The following is a 17,141-nucleotide window of genomic DNA, read 5'->3' as shown; positions in this document are numbered from 1 at the left end:
GAGAAATGTCAATCATGTTTTTCACGCCAAAAATTTACGCTCTGATTCACATTCCTGCAAGTGAAACAAGTCGACCTTTCGCGACCTACGTCGCTAGCGCTCGCCCTCCTGACTTCGTCGCGCGAAGATTACCCTCTCGCTTCGCTCGAGGGAGATCAGTAAGTCAAGGATTAAGAAAAAGTCGACTTGTAGGACCTACGTCGCTCGCGCTCGCCCTCCTGACTTCGTCGCGCGAAGATTACCCTCTCGCCTCGCTCGAGGGGATCGGTAAGTCAAGGATTTGAAAAGGTAGACTTGTGGCAAGTCTAAGTACCTTCCTGCACGCACACTAAACCTGCGTTTTCTCCATCATTTAAAGAAAATAATCAAATAATCAGGCTGGTCTTCACAGGGACTATAGTTACGTTAACGATTCACATGAATACAGAGTCAGCTTGTAGAATACATCCATCTCACCTCTCTTATTCTGCGCTCCGCGTCTCCAACATATGGCGAGTACAACTGTGCACAACTGAGGGCCAAAAAGGTGCACTTACAGGAGGTGGCTGCCGCACGCACTAGGGTCGTTTTACAGCATCCCGGAGGGCCATACAGGAGAACGCCCCTGGGGCGTTTAAGGCCAAGACGCGCAAACGATTCTGGATGTTTGAGAGGCCATTCAATTGCCTGTACATAAAACAGTTTGTAAGGATTATCAAAAGGAAGTTAGTGAAAACAAGTAATGTACACTTTTCGCTCACGTTCGTCGAGTTTTGCTCTCGTACCCCACTTGGCTCTCGTATTTCATGCTTTACACTTGAACCACTTGTTTTGCGCTCTGCATTCCAGCTCAAGCCTCTCACATTATGCGCGTATTCTCGCTTTGTATTCGTGTTTCCGCGTTGCACTCGTGTCTCCCACGTTCCACTCGTGTCCCTCGCGCTGCGTTTGTGTAACCCACTTTGCGCTTATTGTTAGCCTATGGACATCCAACACCTCCCCTCAAAAATTTCGGGTCTCCCATCCCGATTTTTTTTCAGGGGAGGGAGCGGATGTACACAGACTAGCTTATTGCACACTGTCAAGAAATGTTACAAGTTATCTTTAACCATTACGTTTGGAGCTCGCACACTTCGTGGTATAAATTGGATCATTTTGTATACGTCAAGGCGATATCTCTATGCTATTCAATTTTCTTTTTTGTACATGACCATGTAATGAAATTGAGAAATTCTTGTTGTGGGCTATTTGGAAAGTGTGCAAAAGGCACAGCCCTGTGACGTATCCTTCCCCACCTGCTTCAGAGCTTGTTTCACATCTTGTAGTCCCGCGATATCTTCCCAGCTCACAGGATTCCATTCAACCATTCCTTCCAAACCTCGGTACATAGATGGCACAATGTGGCACAGTGCTAGCTGGAAATCTGCCATGGTTATTTCACCAACGTTATCTATGAGGAACAAATTTAAATTTGCAAGACTAAGTTTACCCGTCCATTGACCACTGCATTTTAAATAACACAATATGTTAATTCCTACACTTATAGCCGGACCTGTTACCAAATTATTTCCTGCCCAGTAATGCTGTGGAAATCACTGTTCAGCAAATCAAGATCACATTTTACTCCCCCACCCCCCACCAACTAACCCCAGCTCAGATAGCTGAAGAGATGTAATGTGAGAGTAAAGTGTTTTGCTAAAGTACACAACTCTATGACCTCAGCTAAGACTTGAATCCACACTTCTCAATCCAGAATTCAATTACATTACCTTCATTATCTTTCAAAGTTTCTTGCACACTTAAACTGTCGCGGTTCCCATTGTTGCTGTGATTTATCATTCTTTTCAAGGCCACAAATGCTGCTTCCCTGCATAAAGAGGCTATATCAGCACCAACATAACCTAATGTCAGTTCAGCGACATGTGCTAGATCAACGTCATCTGACAATTTCAGGGATTGCATGTGCGCTTTTAGGATAGACAATCTCTGCATAGCATTTGGCACTCCAATCACAACCTGAAAACACATATAAACCATTCAAGATATTAGATATTATGTACAAATGAATATAGCAATGGATAGACAAAAACCCAGGCAGAATTCATGTGCATAATACTGATTGGAAAAAAGTTAAATTGTCTCAGAAATTGAAATTTGACAAAAAATCCTTTGCTGCACATCATAATTTCACCTCACTACACTATGTTTAGTAAGTGGTAAGACATGGCCTTTCTTGTTTGAAATATAACTGAATGCCTTGGTGTAACTTGACAATGTTCATGATACAATTTTCTTTAACCCACAATTTTAGTGATTTATGCTACCAATCAAACACTAACCTCTCTATCCAGTCTGCCTGGTCTTCGCAGTGCAGGGTCAATAGCATTTGGTCTGTTTGTTGCTCCAATGATGACGAGTTGACCTCGAGATTCCAAACCATCAAGAAGAGTAAGAAGCTGGGCAACAATTCTATTTTCTTCATCATTTCCACTGCTTCCTCTCTTTGGACACAGAGCATCAAGTTCATCAATGAATAAAACACATGGACCATGCTGTGAAGCATTCCTGAAGCAAAGGATGACAAGTATTTCAAAAGCATGGCAACCATGATCGTTGACCCATGTACTAATCATTACACATCATCCAACCCTGTGCTATAACTAACTAAAGTTAAGTGATCAAAGCAACACTTGGACCTCATACTACCAGACCTGATTCCAAGGGATCGTTTGCAACTGACATCATCGCCGCCATGTTGGATGACCATTAACAAAAGAATTCTAATAAGGTTTATTGTTACTGTCATCCAACATGGCTACCTGGGTCTTTGTTATTTGAACCTCTTGGGAATGGTTGCAAACCACCTTAGAATGGCATGAAGATATAAGGAGAGTTGCTACTCCTTGCTACTGCGTTATGTCAAGACAGATGTTTCTTCATGTTTTATGGAAATCTAGAGAGGCTATAAAAGCAAAACAAAGCACAGGTCTGTGTGATTTGCAATTTTTTTTTCAAAGCAAACATGGTCTACAAACAGGATCTTCACAACTAAAAGACAAGTCATTTTGGTGCCTGGCCTCAATGCTCAAAACAACGAGACATTCGTCAGGCAATTTCACAAAATTGGTTGAACAAATGTCCAAATGACTGACTGTTATTTCCAGCACTGGAACAGCCACTTTTTGTTACCTTGCAATCTCAAAAGTTTTCCTCAAATTTTCTTCACTCTCTCCTGGATGTGGCCCAAACACATCTGTGCCATTCAGTGTTATTAACTGTGCTCTGCACTGTGAAGTTACACTCTTAACAAGGAGAGTCTTCCCAACCCCTGGAGCTCCTTGCAGTAAAATTCCCTTGGGGCACTCAAGTCCTAAATGACCAAAGCACTTTGGATACTGAAAAGGATAGCTTAACACTTCTTGAAGTTCCCTCACTGTATCATCAAGACCTGCTAGGACCTCATTGTTCTTGTTTTCAAGCTCACATTCCCTGATGACTGACTGAACAATAATTTTTGTTTTATCAGTGACCTTCACTGGGTTATCCTCTAGGTACTGGGTCGAGGGTTCTGTGGAGAGTATCAAAATCTTTGCGATTCTTTTAGATGAACTGTGATTGTTTCTAAGCTCCTTCGGCTGAATAACACATCCCTGCATAATGATACAGCCTCTTAATAAATAGCCAGAAACTCTTTCTCTCTTCATTTCTCGTGCAACTTCAGTCAAGTTGTGATCAAAATCTTCAGCTCCTTTGCGAAAAAATAGAGACACAACAACGGTTTTTGCATCCACAGGCTCAACGATAACAATATTCTTTTCTGATATGTTCTTCTTGTAACAAGTATTGTTCATCTTGCACGTATTCGCGTTGTTCGGAAGGGTGACAAGCGAATCATATTGAATAACATTGTCGTTTCCATTAGTTCTTGGCCACAAGGAACAAAATACAAATCCAGAGTCAACTGTCAGTCGAACCGGCGAATTGATCTTTCCGCCAATTGTTTCAATTATCCTTGGTGCAATTCGGCATCTACCAGTGTTAAAATCTTTTGCTTCACAGTAAACACAACTTAGATGAAATTCAGTCGTTTCGTCTGCCATGTTGTTTTGACCATGTGTGTTGCTTCCCTTCTTTGAGGGGTCGTGACAGTGCACGTTTTGTTATGCGAGAATTTGTAAGATCGTAGTGTAATTTTTTATGTTGAGTTAACTGATTGTCATTACCTTATGTAATTTTCTTTCGATGTGCTTACATGTAAGTGTTAATTAGTCAATCTTTGAAAAATACGAAAACCTTTCAATTTTTCGCCTTGACACATTCTCCCTTCCCCTCCCTGGTAAAGAACGATAAAATCACTCTGTAAAGACTGCGGGCTCATAAGGAAGCAAAATGGCGGCAGCGACGACAGCGAGATGTGTGCGAGGTCTGTGGAGAAATCAAGTTGCATCAGCGAGGATTTCAACAAGGCTAACAGCCCAGCCTACAAGTTTATTTTCAAGTGAATCAGGTAAAATTTTAAGGGCGTCTAGAACATTCAGGGAATGGCTCTATATATCAACCATATTGTGGTTTGTTGTAGCAAATCTCCTGGGTATGTACATTGTAAGCTTATGTGGTTACTTGAAATGATATGAACCTCTTATCACCATGCTCTTAGAAAAAAGGTTCGTAACTGGGGGCTTTATATGTAATGCTTGGATTGTTCCGAGGTAAGCTTGATATTTTTAAATAAAGCCGCTTATCTGGGATCGAAAGAGAACCAAGATTTTTAATAGCCCGCTGAACAGGCGGATTAGCGGAACAGACCGCGAAGTGCGAAACACGAGCGCGGAGCGCGAGTCGAAAAAATATCCGCCTGTAGTCACACCATTGTTTATGCTCTTCCAACCAAACGGTTTTTGCTGATTGGTTACTTTCAGCCAGATGACATCAGACGCGAGGAAAAACAAAATGTGTTTAATTGGGGTGACAGGCCTTAGCTCAATGATTAGGTTTATACCTCCTTTGTTCGTTCTGGCACCAGATTATTTCAATTTAGCCAAATTTCTGGGGATGTTCACATCTTATCTGTTTTGTCGTTTGTAAATTGGTTAATTGAGACATTTTTTCGTGCCAATAAATTGAATTGTTTTGTTCTCTCTCATTCTCTCATGCCAATCATTTCAAGGGGGCGGTAGACCATAAACAATGGAGTGACTATAGCTGCATCTGTATTCTTTCATCACTTTGTGATGTACAAGATGTTGACACTATAAGCTGCCCCCGATGTTAGATTAAATTTAAATTACCGAGACTGTTATCCCCAAAATTACTGATCTTTGGAATTTGACAGTAGGTGGCAATTTTATAGTGTGGTAACTGGCTTTCGCGTTTGTACTGAATGTCAGCATAGATAGTGGAGGGAACCCTCCACTAACTATGATGTCAGTGACCATTAGTAGAAGACAAAGTTGGAATATTTGTTTCTAGCTGATCGCCTTCCTGTTCTAGTTGAAACTTGTGGAGTGTCATCCTCTGATTGAATCTCATTGTCCTTTGCTCCTTCTTCCTCCATAGTCCTAGTGTCACCACTGTCGAGGGACTCCACTAGAAGACAGTAGTAAACATCCTGGTCAGGAACAGTTGTATTGTCTTCTTTCTAACTTATAATTTGCAACAGAGCTCAAAATACTGGTTGTCTTGAGTTGACCAGTTGCATTTGTTTTGACAAATTGAAAGGGCAATAGAGGATCTTGTGCACTATAAGTAGCTTTCACAGCGGGGTTCTCAACAGCATACAAGCTCTCGTCGGGTCTGGCCAGATAGAAAGGGGATGTATTGGAGGCTGGCTACCCTTCCTTACACAAACAATGTTACCTTCACAAGTTAAAATTTGTGAAGGTAAAAAACAAAAGACTTCTGGTATGATGGATTGGTCAGAAGAAATCTCTTCCACCGTCTGTGCAAGTCTTGTAAAATCAACCGGCTTTGGATCGCCCACTTTTGTTTCATAACAATTCACAGGCAACGTTCCAGCAGAATGCTTAGTGGTCATGCTGAGCCTTGAGCAAATCTTGGACATCTGTCCCATCTTGCTTGAATTTGGACTGATAAATTATTGACCCGTTACTGTTTGCTACCAGTCCCCGGTGATGCAAACACTCGGCAAAAGTAACCAAACATGTGACAATTGAGAAAGCAAAGCTATTTTTTGTTATCCCTAAAGCTATCTCAGTTATCCCTTATCCCTATATGATTATTTAGTCAGTTATCCCATATCCCTAAAACCCCTAACAGAGCCTCATAACTATGTGTACATACATGTAGCAGCTGGTTTTCTTTTTTCCTGTAAAGAGACATTTTAAAATATGTTATTCACAACTTGTTGATAGATTTTTGCTTTTTCTTGGAGTTAGCTACCATTTGTATTTAGAAGGCAGGGAAGAGGAGGGAAATAGTAGTTGGGTTTGGAGCCACAGTTGTAATCTAGAAGTCTGGCGTCAAAATCTACTTCCCTGCCCCTAGCCAGAATTGTGTCTGCATTCAAACCTAGTGCCTCATCAAGCTAGGGTGTTATCTCCAGTTTCCACAGCATGAAGGGACTCGGAGTATTTTTACTCCCCCCCCCCCCCCCCCCGTCATCCCCCAACCTGGTTGGAATTCTAGTCCATCACAGGGCTACTACCAATTTCATTTGCTGTTCAGTATCCATGTATCAACCTGGGTGAAGAGGCAAAGTAAGAGTCATGTGTCTTCACCATTTCACTCAAGAACACAACACAATGTCTCCAGACAGTGTTTGGAATCACTCTGGGGTCCATTGCCTGAAACATAAGGCCTTTGCCCTGCACATAGAATTGCAATTCATGGTTCCAAATTCAGTCCATTCTCACTTTGTACATGTAAATAGCCAACTGGTCCAAAAGTTATTATGAGGTTTTCTGTGTTTCAGATGTCAGGGAGCTTAATTTGGAGAAGCTGACAGTGCTTGTCAATTTGTCATCTTAATTTTATAGATGCATGTTCTGTTCCAATGGATATGCTAAACAACATAAAGAGAATTTACTATAAAAGCTCTGTCCAGTCCCAATGATGAAGAACTTCCCCACCCCACCCCATGTCACTGTAGAATGGTTTTATTGTGCATAAACAGGTAGCCACCGAGTAAACAATAATTTACTCTGGTGAGTTGTTTGCCCTACAAAATTATTTTATTATTATTATCATTATCATTATCATTATCATTATCATTATCATTATCATTATTTTATTATCATTATCATTATCATTATCATTATCATTATCATTATCATTATCATTATCATTATCATTATCATTATCATTATCATTATTATTATTTTATTATTATTTTTTTTGTGGAGAGTATATTTTGGATCTATAATAATATTGGATTCTTATGGTCTGAACTGACGTGCATAGATGACCTAGGTGGCTCCTTGTAATTTTACGATCGCACGCGCGCATAGGACGAAAGCTCAAGTAATCTGTACGCGCTTAAAGGAAACCATCCGTGTTTTCAACATTTTATGACGTTAACACGAGCACAAAAAGAAAAACTGACAGTGAATTTTCTCGCGTTTCCTTCGGTGAAATTCCGTAAAATTTGGCAGACGGGTTCTAAATATTTCACTTTAGTTGGAGCTCGTTTTTCAGGGAAATCTATCTGACCAGTTTTTCCGCAGCGCTAATTGCAATAATTGCGAATTTGTAAAAATCTAAAAGCCTTCCTTTACAAACCCTACTTTTTTCGTGTGTAAAATTCGTATCCCGTCGGGTTTAATGTTCTGTACGTAAAGATTTCACTGAAGGAAATTCAAGAAAATCACAAATAAAGGCATAAAAAAACGGTAAAAGTGTATTTGGTCGGGCATTTATAATTCAAAATTAAAAGCCAAGATTTTAACACAGATGATAGTAACTCAATATATCATCATAGCTTATTACATGTGATAAGTTTGAGAGGACTGAGTGTTAAAACGAAAAACAACTTTTAAAACATAACACTAGCGCACAGAACGCGATAAATCATTACCCTATCATTCTCATCGCTGGAGGTCATAGTCTGTTCAGCATGAAGAATTTTAACTCTCGACCTATAACCGCTTTGCAATTGAAAATCTGCCATTCAGAAAGTTTGCTCAAATCTACATTGGCTAACAATAGAAAATGAATACTCTGAGCAAACAATCGGCTTCAGTCAGACGATACAATACTTTGTGCTGACCAAACCTAAAGATGACTGTCCCCAGAGCTCACAGACAAACCTTGCTCTGATTGGCTGCGATAAATTAAGGACATTCCCCAGTATTGCATTGCGCATCCTTACTGCGCGTAATTCATGGCGTCATCAGCGCGCGTTCGTGCACGCGCACATTGAAAACATGGCGGATTTGCCTTGATATTAAGTTCTGTCAGTTGAACACTAACGAGCTCGGGCACCCCCAAATTTTTTCCAGTCATTTTAATCAACTAATCATTAGCTTTGCGGGAGAAAAGACTGATCGGATTTCTAGTTTTGAAAATTGAATAAATAAGGAAAATAGCAGCTGCACTGTAGTCTTTTCTATTTTGCAGTTTGATAGCCGTTGCAAGCAATTTGGTTCCAATATTTTAACAAGGATTCAGCTGTCTGTCAAAATCAAACTTAAAAAGTTTATTTGTGTCCGACACAAGTATTGACTGTAGTTTGAGGCGTGTTTTATGAGTCTGGGCTCACAAAGAGTTTACAATAACTTGGAATGCGTTCTTGTAATAAGCATTAAATAACGCTAAAATGGGACATTTTCAATGCCTCACTGCCCCTTAACGAGCATGGGCACCCCCTTTTTTATTTTATAATTAAAGTTCTCATATGATAAATATTCACTGGACTAAGTTTGAACAAAAATCTATGTGCAGTTTTATTTCAGGCGAATTACCTTAAGTTGGTTTGAAACCGTCTCTGACGTCTGCCAGGCAGTCGTAGCGCACGAGAACAAGTCTCGGAAGAACTGTAGTAAGCCACCTTAAATGAAGATTGCTTCGTCATTTGAACCTCATTCTGGCAGTGTGTGGTTGTTAACAAAAAGGCGGCTGCTTCTTTGCGTTTTTGAAATGTCTGTGAAGAGGACTTAGATAAAGTTTTGAACGACTAGTAGATATTCGCTCTCGATTTCTGAGCGTGACAGTTGATGCGTCCTCGTCAACTATCAAATTGTCCGCTACTTTCATCTGTGAAAGTTTTACCTGTAAAACCATCCAAATAGGGCATCTGTTTCATTGACTTATTATATTGCACCAAAATGGAACACTAAAGTACAAGGTTGTATGATCGTTACTTTCCAAGATTAAGACACGCATAGAAATCGAGAGCGAATAATCTAATTGTTTAGCATAAATCTACTAGTCGTTCAAAACTTTATCTAGATCCTCTTCACAGACACTTCGAAAACGCCTAGAAGCAGCCGTTATTTTGTTAACTAGGGCACACTGCTACGCTACTCACTATCTATCACAGAATAGTGAGTAGCGTAGCCAATCAGAGAACGGCATTCGTGATAGAACGCTAATAAATTTATATTAATAACTATTAGTAGAATTCTATTAGTAGAATTGTACTAGTATACCAATGCAAATGCTGTAATCTGATTGGCTTAGCCATTGCACACTATCAGCCATTAGTATGCAGTGGCTTGGTGTGGTCGACAAAATTGTAACGTTTCCTCATTTCTTTGACGGTTTGAAAAAAACATTTAGAAACAAAGGAATGAACAAAATTCCCGAGAAAACTAAAAGGAGGGCATTTAGCTCGAACATTTTGAAAGAAACTGATAAGCGCGTGTACACAACTGCAAATGTCAAATTGACAATTAATTCAGTCCGCGCGAATTGTCTAAAGCGTGAAGTTTAATACTCAGACCAGAAATAATTGGAATCGTTTTCGTAGGAAATTTCAGTTAGAATTCTACTAAAACAATCAGATTATTCGCTCTCGATTTCTATGGGGCGATAGTAGATTCGGCCTTCGGCCTCATCAACTATCACCTCATAGAAATCTCGAGCTCATAATCTAATTGTTGAGTAAGTAAAGCAGATTGAAGAGTACGTTCGAGTTTTGGTAGGTTTGGTATGTTAAAAAAGCAAAATTTTAGGAACGGCATTTTGTGCCTGGGCTGTTAGGTAGGCGTGAAATTGGCCTCCCCCCAGTAGTGGCGAAAACTAATGAATTGATCGCAAAGCACGTGCTTACGAGAGGGTTTGTTCTCGTTTATACATGTATTACGTATTATTAGTTATGACCGGTCAATAAAAAACACGGACTGCAGTTGGTAGGCCACATTTAGTCCGCACTCCGTGTTTTATACCTGAGTCCGTGTTTTATGCCCATTTCGCAATGCTTAGTCCGCGTTTTATACCTAACTCCGTGTCTTATACCCAAACCGTAGTCCGCAGTCCGCAATCTGCAGTCCGCAGTCCATATTTTATTCTGACCGCGTAAATCGTTACAAACGATGCCTGTTCCTTCGGTATGCGAGACAACCTGCTTTTATTACCAAAACTAGGACAATTATATTCTGTTTACGAACACGACTTTGAATCACCTTGACATTGGGGGAACAGGTATAGGGCATTTTCACCTCCGAAACAATGAAACGGAGGACATGTTGGTGTACCAAAGCAATCCTGTGGGAGTGGAACTCTTTTCCTATGAAAACACTTTCGTTGGGTTTATGTTACATATTTTGCGCACAGAAATATAGGCCAGAGAAGTGAAACTACACATTTTCTCCTTTGGTTTATTCAGCAGAAAGCAGCGTTGGTTTTGGTCGAAGAGAAGAGGGTACACAACACGCAGCCAAACTACAGCTTTCCGTTCGTACGAAAAGTCGTACACATTTCATGAAGACATGTGTGCAAGGTTTTTAAATGCCATTAACACTGACTTCAAACTTTAAGCAACTTATCCGCTACAGTCTTCAATAAGCTGCCTGGACACTCGAAAGTCCGCAATATTGTACAACAATCGAAAGAAAGCACATGGACAAACATGGAGATGACATCATTCGCCCCTAAAGAATTTTTCTGGGCTGCCAAATTGGTGTTCATGTAAAGATAAGCCTCTTCCAGGCGTTTAGTTAGTTGGGGCTCAGCGCAGAAAACAGCGCGCGAAAATCAGCGCGTGAAAAAATATAAAAAGCGCGGCGAGAGGAAGGGAAAGAAAGTTCTTTCGCTTCCTCTCACCGTACTTTTTTTTTTCGCGCGCTGTTTTTCGCGCTGCACCCCAACTAACTGAACGCCTGGAAGAGGCTATAGAAAGATACATACACAAAATCTCGAATTTTTCCGCATTACCCGATTAGAACTGCGTTCTCTCGAACACAATTATTGCTAAGTGAAAGTGTAAAGCCATTTTTAAGTTATGAAAGCCAAACTTGTCGCCTACCGGTGTGTGATGTTTGGTAATATTTTCCATTACAAAAATGTAGTACTTTTTGAGCTTGGCATTAAGCTGTCATAAAGTAAACGGTGAACAGAAGGGACAATACTTTATCAGGAGTTATTGCATGCCATTTCTGTTCTAAAAGTATGGTTAAAAAATAACCCACTAGCCTTCAATCCTTCAAGAATGCTGTCAGAGAATAATAGTGGTCGCTGTGACCTCCGCCTGTCATGATTTCAACACTCAATATCGTAGATTGTTTCCATATTTTTATTTTTATATGTAAATATCACGTACTGTTATCTATAACTACATGGTTGTTTTATTACAAACAAATAGTTAGTGTAGGCATTTCTTTTCTTTTCTATTTAGATTTATTAACTGTTTTTTTTCTTCTCCTTTTCTAGTCTATAATAAATGTTTTCCACGCAAAAACAGGTTAAAAGGGCACGTCGAACAGGACGTATTTTTTCCGCCCACTCTTAGAAGTGTATACATTACACCTGCAGCTTTATTTATATTGTAGATGCGTATGCTAATATCCTAAGAGACTGTATCAACGTTGACATTGAAGTGCCACTATGATGAAATTCTCGATATCCATTTCTTTACATTTTCGTGCACATTAGGTTTTTCCTAGATATCTCGTAGTTTTTGGACCTTAATTTCCGAGAAGTCTTGGTTGAAAATTTGAGAAAATGACGTCATTTTCTCAAATTCTCAACCAAGACTAGGAACAAGGAAAATTAATGGCGGCCGTAAATTCTCGGAAATAAAGGTCCAAACGACATGAGTTCTAATGTTCGTAATAGATTGAAATTTGGCAAGAAATCTAGGAAAGACCTATTGCGTGCGAAAATGTAAAAAAATGGGTATGGAGAATTTGATCATAGTGGCACTTTAAGGTGGACATTCAACTGCGGCATCGCGTGTCACTGATGCATCATTGTTGAATCAGTCCGGCGCGATGATTGGCCTTGAAAGAGCGAAAAACGCAAGTGAACAGCTGTTTTCTTATCCCTGTGTGGTACTGAGACGCCAAACGTTTCCGTTGTGGAGAGTACTCCGAACTGTCGCCTTTCAGGCTACTCGATAGTGGACCTTAGACCCTCACTAGTAAAGCCACAGGTCTTTTTCTAAGTGGAACGTTTTCATCGTTCATCTAAAACGCCAAAAATGAGCCGCACATTGGCAGCTAACAGGAGCCCGGAGAATGCGACTAGTTCATCAATGCTTGATCCTTCCAAAGCAGAAGGCATTGCATGGTGTAGCGCGTTTATTTTGATATCCATCTTCATTGTCGCAGGAAACTTGCTCACCATTGTTCTCTTTGTACTCAACAAGAATCCTCGTAAGAAAAGTTTATTTCTCGTCATCAATATGGCATTTGCTGACCTTATGTTAGGAGCGTTTTCTCTACCAGGCTACATTTTCGTTATCGGTAATGATTATCAACTATGGACAGAAGCTAGTACAGAGTTTCTAACTGTCAACAGAATCATCGACACCGTTTTCTCACAGGTGGCGCTTATTTCTGCGGTCTTCATCTCCGCCGAGAGATTTTACGCCATATATTGGCCGTTTAAGCACCGAACACTAACTGTGCAAAAATACCGCATTGTTCTTGGTATGGTATGGGCACTAGCCGTCCTTATCTCCGCAGTGTTCAACGCGTTATTCAATTTAATTTCGTTCAAACATTCCGTGTTTGTTTGGACACCATACACTTTAATTCTAATACTTGTCATATGTGGTTGTCATATCGGCATCTGGAGAAAGTTTCGACATGGAAGGGTCGCTTCGCAACAGGAAAGCAAAGCCTTGCAAAACAAACGCTTAACAAAGACTTTGATGTTTGTATCTACTCTTGCTTTGCTGTCATGGACACCTTTAATTGTTTTGAGCTGTTTACACGCGTTAACTATCTCGATACCTTGGAGATATTTTACTATCGCCAACATTCAAAATTTTTCGAACTCTTTTGTAAATCCAATTGTGTATGCATTTAAAATTCCTGAGTTGAAACAAGCCTTTCTTTCGTGCTGTTTTGCAAGGCAAGCAGCAGTCAACATCGAAGACATTAAAAGAAGAAATAAGATGGCTCCCACTTCGACTTTGGAGACACAGCTAAGAACATTGCGAACAGATCCTAGTCACCTTCAATTGTCGTTTGAACAGGAAGAGATGGACACCAAACTGTAGCATTCACGTTGAAGGATATGAATTGAATTGCAGAACTAGAACATTGTACATAAATCTGATTCTGATTCTCGATGCTGCTGTTATTTGATCTTTTAAAAGAACATCACATGACGACGCTATCGTCCCTTTAAATTCTTTTATATAACAAAGAAACGAAAGAAAATTTCAATCAGGTCATCTATACGTCTATCCTCTAATAGACCATAGATAAAAGGTAATCAGAATGCATGAATAATTTTCTAAATTCAGCATTATAAATCAAATGATGAGGATTTTTTGTGGTTAAATGAAAAATCGGAAGAGCGTGATATCGCCGAAGTGTTCCAGTAAAGCTAAACGATGCGTGGCTTAATTCTCGGTTTATTCCAGGTGGTTGATATCAAACCGCATTTCCAGAGTGTTTCTCTTTTAAAAGGCATTCATCTGACACAAACCTGCATTAAAAATAGTAAACGAGCAGTAATATGAGCTCAATTCCATAGCCATAAAATAACAAAAACGCTATTAAGACTTTGGTCCGCCACGGAAAATGTAGGGCATTCTTAACAAAACCTTTTTAAGTTTCTCTTTCAGCGTATAGAACTGAAATGTTATTAGTTTCACGTTAGAAGCTTACAAATGGTGCGTAAAACATGTAATCTTAATGTCAGTAATAACATATCTTTTAAACATCACGCGACATAATGAATGTCATTTTGCGTATTAGAAAAAGCAGGTGGCTGCTAAGCAATTTTCTCAAATTCCTTTTAGCTTAGGATTACCTCTTACCTCAAATTAAATTTAAAAGCGTACTACAGAATATTTGTTTTAGGTGTCGAGTTATAGTTTTACTGTTTTTGGAAATCACCCATTATTCAAGCTACTGTGTTGTTGTTGATGGTTTTTTTGTGGAAAGAAAAAAGTATCTGTTGCGAAAACTTAGAAAACATGCCAAGAAGGCCTTATTGCCTTGAAACATTTTAGGATTACAGTCAAACGTGTGACCACCTCTTTTCAGCGACCAGTTTTCCAAAATACCAACAGTTTTTAAAAATCACTATATTTAGAAGCTCTTGTAAGCGACCACCTCTCGTAAGCGACCGCGACCACTTTTAGAGCTAATAGTTTGAAATTATCTTTTGTTTTTGACCTTCCGTAAGCGACAGCTTGACAGATAATAGAGCAGAAATTGGATAATAAGTTGTTGTAACAGCGCAATACTGGGTAGTACAAGAGACGGATATTTCTCAATGATAAGTAGAGTATTTTTTTCTCGAAATTGACTTTTGAAAAACATTTAAAACATGGGGTAAGTCTCTGCAGTTACCATATGCTAATGAGGCAAAATTTTCGCCCAATATTCCCTCGTAAGCTACCCCCTCCCTAAGCGACCTCCTAGGCTTGACATTTTGGCTGGTCGCTTACGGGAGGTTCGACTGTATGTTAAATGGTAGGTTTTTATCATATGACCCGTGCAGCCCCGTGCGCTATTTCTTTGCAAAACCATAACGAAAGGTCCCGTGTCAGGGCCGTACTCGTCGAAGTAAGAGGGTCTGAAAAACGCGCACGCCCTATTAGAACACGTACGCCCCGCAAAATCGATGCTGTCCTGGAGAACTGTCCGACGCAGAACTACGGAGGTTTTCAGTTGCCACGTTACCTCGAGAGAAGAAGGAAAGTCAAAACTCCTCACAATTGAAGAAGCCACAAAATGGTCATGTGATAAAATACTTATTGACGGAGTGGAAGGGCCGGATAGGGAGATATTTGGCTCGAGATCAGGACGAGCGGAATAAGTGCAGCGCAAGCGTCAAGGCAAAATTTCCAAGGTATCTGGCCTTGGTAAGCAAAAATTATATATTGCATGACAATTACAGTGAGAACGACAGCAAAGCAAGAATAGATACAAACAGCAAGGTCTTTGTTAAGGGCTTGTTTTATGAAGATCTTCTTGGCTATCGTGTGGCTACAGCTTTCTGTTGAAACTTGTTACGAATGACGATGTTAGAGTCACACATGGTGAATATTAGACTCGGATGTATAGCGTCCAAAGGTATGTAGAGTGTTTAGCTGAAATAAAGAGATTCAAAGCAGTGCCGATAGCGACAAAAACGACACGAAGTGTCCAGATCATAAATATAACAATGTGGTATGCTCACGTTGACAGTGTTCGGTGTTTTAGTGGCCGATACGTGGCGTAACGTCTTTCGGCAGAAATAAAAGCCGCAGAAATTATCGAGGCAAATATAAAAAATGGATTAGCGACTATGGAGAAAATATACAAAGATATCCATTCGAATTCAGTCGGCCAAAACAGATAAACAGCCCCGACAATTTAAAGTAAACATCGGGTCAGCAAACGCCATATTGATTACCAGAAACAAACTTCCCTTTCGAAGTCTCCTGTTTACTGCAAAAAGAACAATGGTGAGCAAGTTTCCCACAATAATAAAGGCAAGCTCGAAAATAAAACCGGTGCACAATGCCATTCCTTCTGCTTCGGAAGGAACAATTCTGGTTGAACCAGTCGCGTTCTCTGAGCAAGTGTTAGCTGCTGCTGTAATATTAATTTTTTTTTTTAGTTTTGACAGAACGATTGAAACGCTGAATAAACTCAGCCGATGACTACGTGTAGATGAGACCAGGAAATAGGAGTTATATAATCCACACTTTATACGAGTGAATCGAAGACCAAGTGGCATCAAGGCCAGTTGTTGTATAGCTGGCGTTTTTCCTGCTACAGCGCGCCCATTCATCTAACAATGAAACTGGTTACTGCCAAATGCCATGAGCGGGCAACAAGAAAAACGATGACGTCAAACAAGAAACAGTTCACTGTTAACCACGAAAAGTTGACCGCTGTTGCACGTGATCAGAGCGTGCAGTTGGTCGAGGGTGGCCTGATCTTGTCGCTGGAATCTCAACGCGTTTTTCAAAATTTGCTTTTGTTTGGTTTTGCTATACAACAAATCACTTAGTGACTGGTCCCTTGGGGAACAGTGAATTTTGTTTCTCTCGACTTCGTCTCGGGACACATTGAGATTCTCTGGAAACAAAATGCACTGTTCCTCTCAGGACCAGTCATTAAGTGTTAAATGTGTAGCTTTTTCAGTTTTTGAAGACCGATCACTGAGGACTAAATGAATAATGTTCCATTAAGACGCTATGCTTTAGGTCTACCATACTTTCAAAGTTGACGCACTTTGTCAAGATGTACGTATACGTGTGTTCAACCTTGACAAAACGGTAAATGTGTTTTTCATTTTTGATTGATAATTGTATTTCAAATGGACCGTGCGATATGAAATAACTTGACATGCCGGAGGAATGAAACTTTGAGGAGGAATAAATTACGAAGATTAAATTTTTATTGGTTTCTAAGTTCAGTTGCAGCCGGAGAAATTTAAAGGGTGACCAAGTGGCACATCACGGTCGACTTTGTAGTTTTTTTGCTTTTTCTGGGACAATCATCGTTGATTAATTCAACAATATGTTCCATTAGAGATGCAAAATGCTTCAGATTATTGGCTTTCAAACAAAAGTTCCGAGTACGCAACAGTTT

The 17,141-nt window shown here is 39.9% G+C and overlaps 2 protein-coding genes across 4 annotated transcripts in view; one reads left to right on the top strand and one right to left on the bottom strand.

Moving 5' to 3' along the window:
* Positions 1–4,127, bottom strand: part of LOC110059054 (ATPase family gene 2 protein homolog B-like) — an 8,194-nt gene extending 4,067 nt beyond the window's left edge. The window contains exons 1-5 of the mRNA XM_020765737.2: positions 3,169–4,127; positions 2,319–2,544; positions 1,749–1,995; positions 1,275–1,429; positions 457–666 (exon numbers count right to left, since the gene is read on the bottom strand). Of these exons, the coding sequence (XP_020621396.2) occupies positions 457–666; positions 1,275–1,429; positions 1,749–1,995; positions 2,319–2,544; positions 3,169–4,079 (1,749 nt within the window). The 5' untranslated portion in view covers positions 4,080–4,127. The remainder of the gene's footprint in view (positions 1–456; positions 667–1,274; positions 1,430–1,748; positions 1,996–2,318; positions 2,545–3,168) is intronic.
* A 212-nt stretch (positions 4,128–4,339) lies between these two features.
* Positions 4,340–16,947, top strand: LOC149107944 (adenosine receptor A3-like). Of its 3 annotated transcripts, none has more exons than XR_016209170.1 (2): positions 4,340–4,486; positions 5,536–6,339. XR_016209170.1 is itself a non-coding variant. In XM_089296017.1 (2 exons), exon 2 carries the CDS (start codon positions 12,575–12,577, stop codon positions 13,598–13,600), a length of 1,026 nt encoding a protein of 341 aa, XP_089152143.1. In that variant the 5' UTR covers positions 4,340–4,486; positions 10,763–12,574; the 3' UTR covers positions 13,601–16,947. The 3 variants fall into 3 exon arrangements, 2 of the variants coding, with proteins under 2 accessions (XP_089152143.1, XP_089152144.1); XM_089296017.1 differs by lacking the exon at positions 5,536–6,339 and adding an exon at positions 10,763–16,947; XM_089296018.1 differs by lacking the exon at positions 5,536–6,339 and adding an exon at positions 6,975–7,832.
* The last annotated feature ends 194 nt before the right edge of the window (positions 16,948–17,141 follow it).

Source organism: Orbicella faveolata, unplaced genomic scaffold, assembly GCF_042242905.1.
Source record: "Orbicella faveolata isolate gen_17 unplaced genomic scaffold, um_ofav_v1 contig_26, whole genome shotgun sequence".
Taxonomy (NCBI): Eukaryota; Metazoa; Cnidaria; class Anthozoa; order Scleractinia; family Merulinidae; genus Orbicella; species Orbicella faveolata.
Note: the sequence above shows the minus strand (reverse complement) of the source record. Positions and strands in the feature narration are given on the sequence as shown.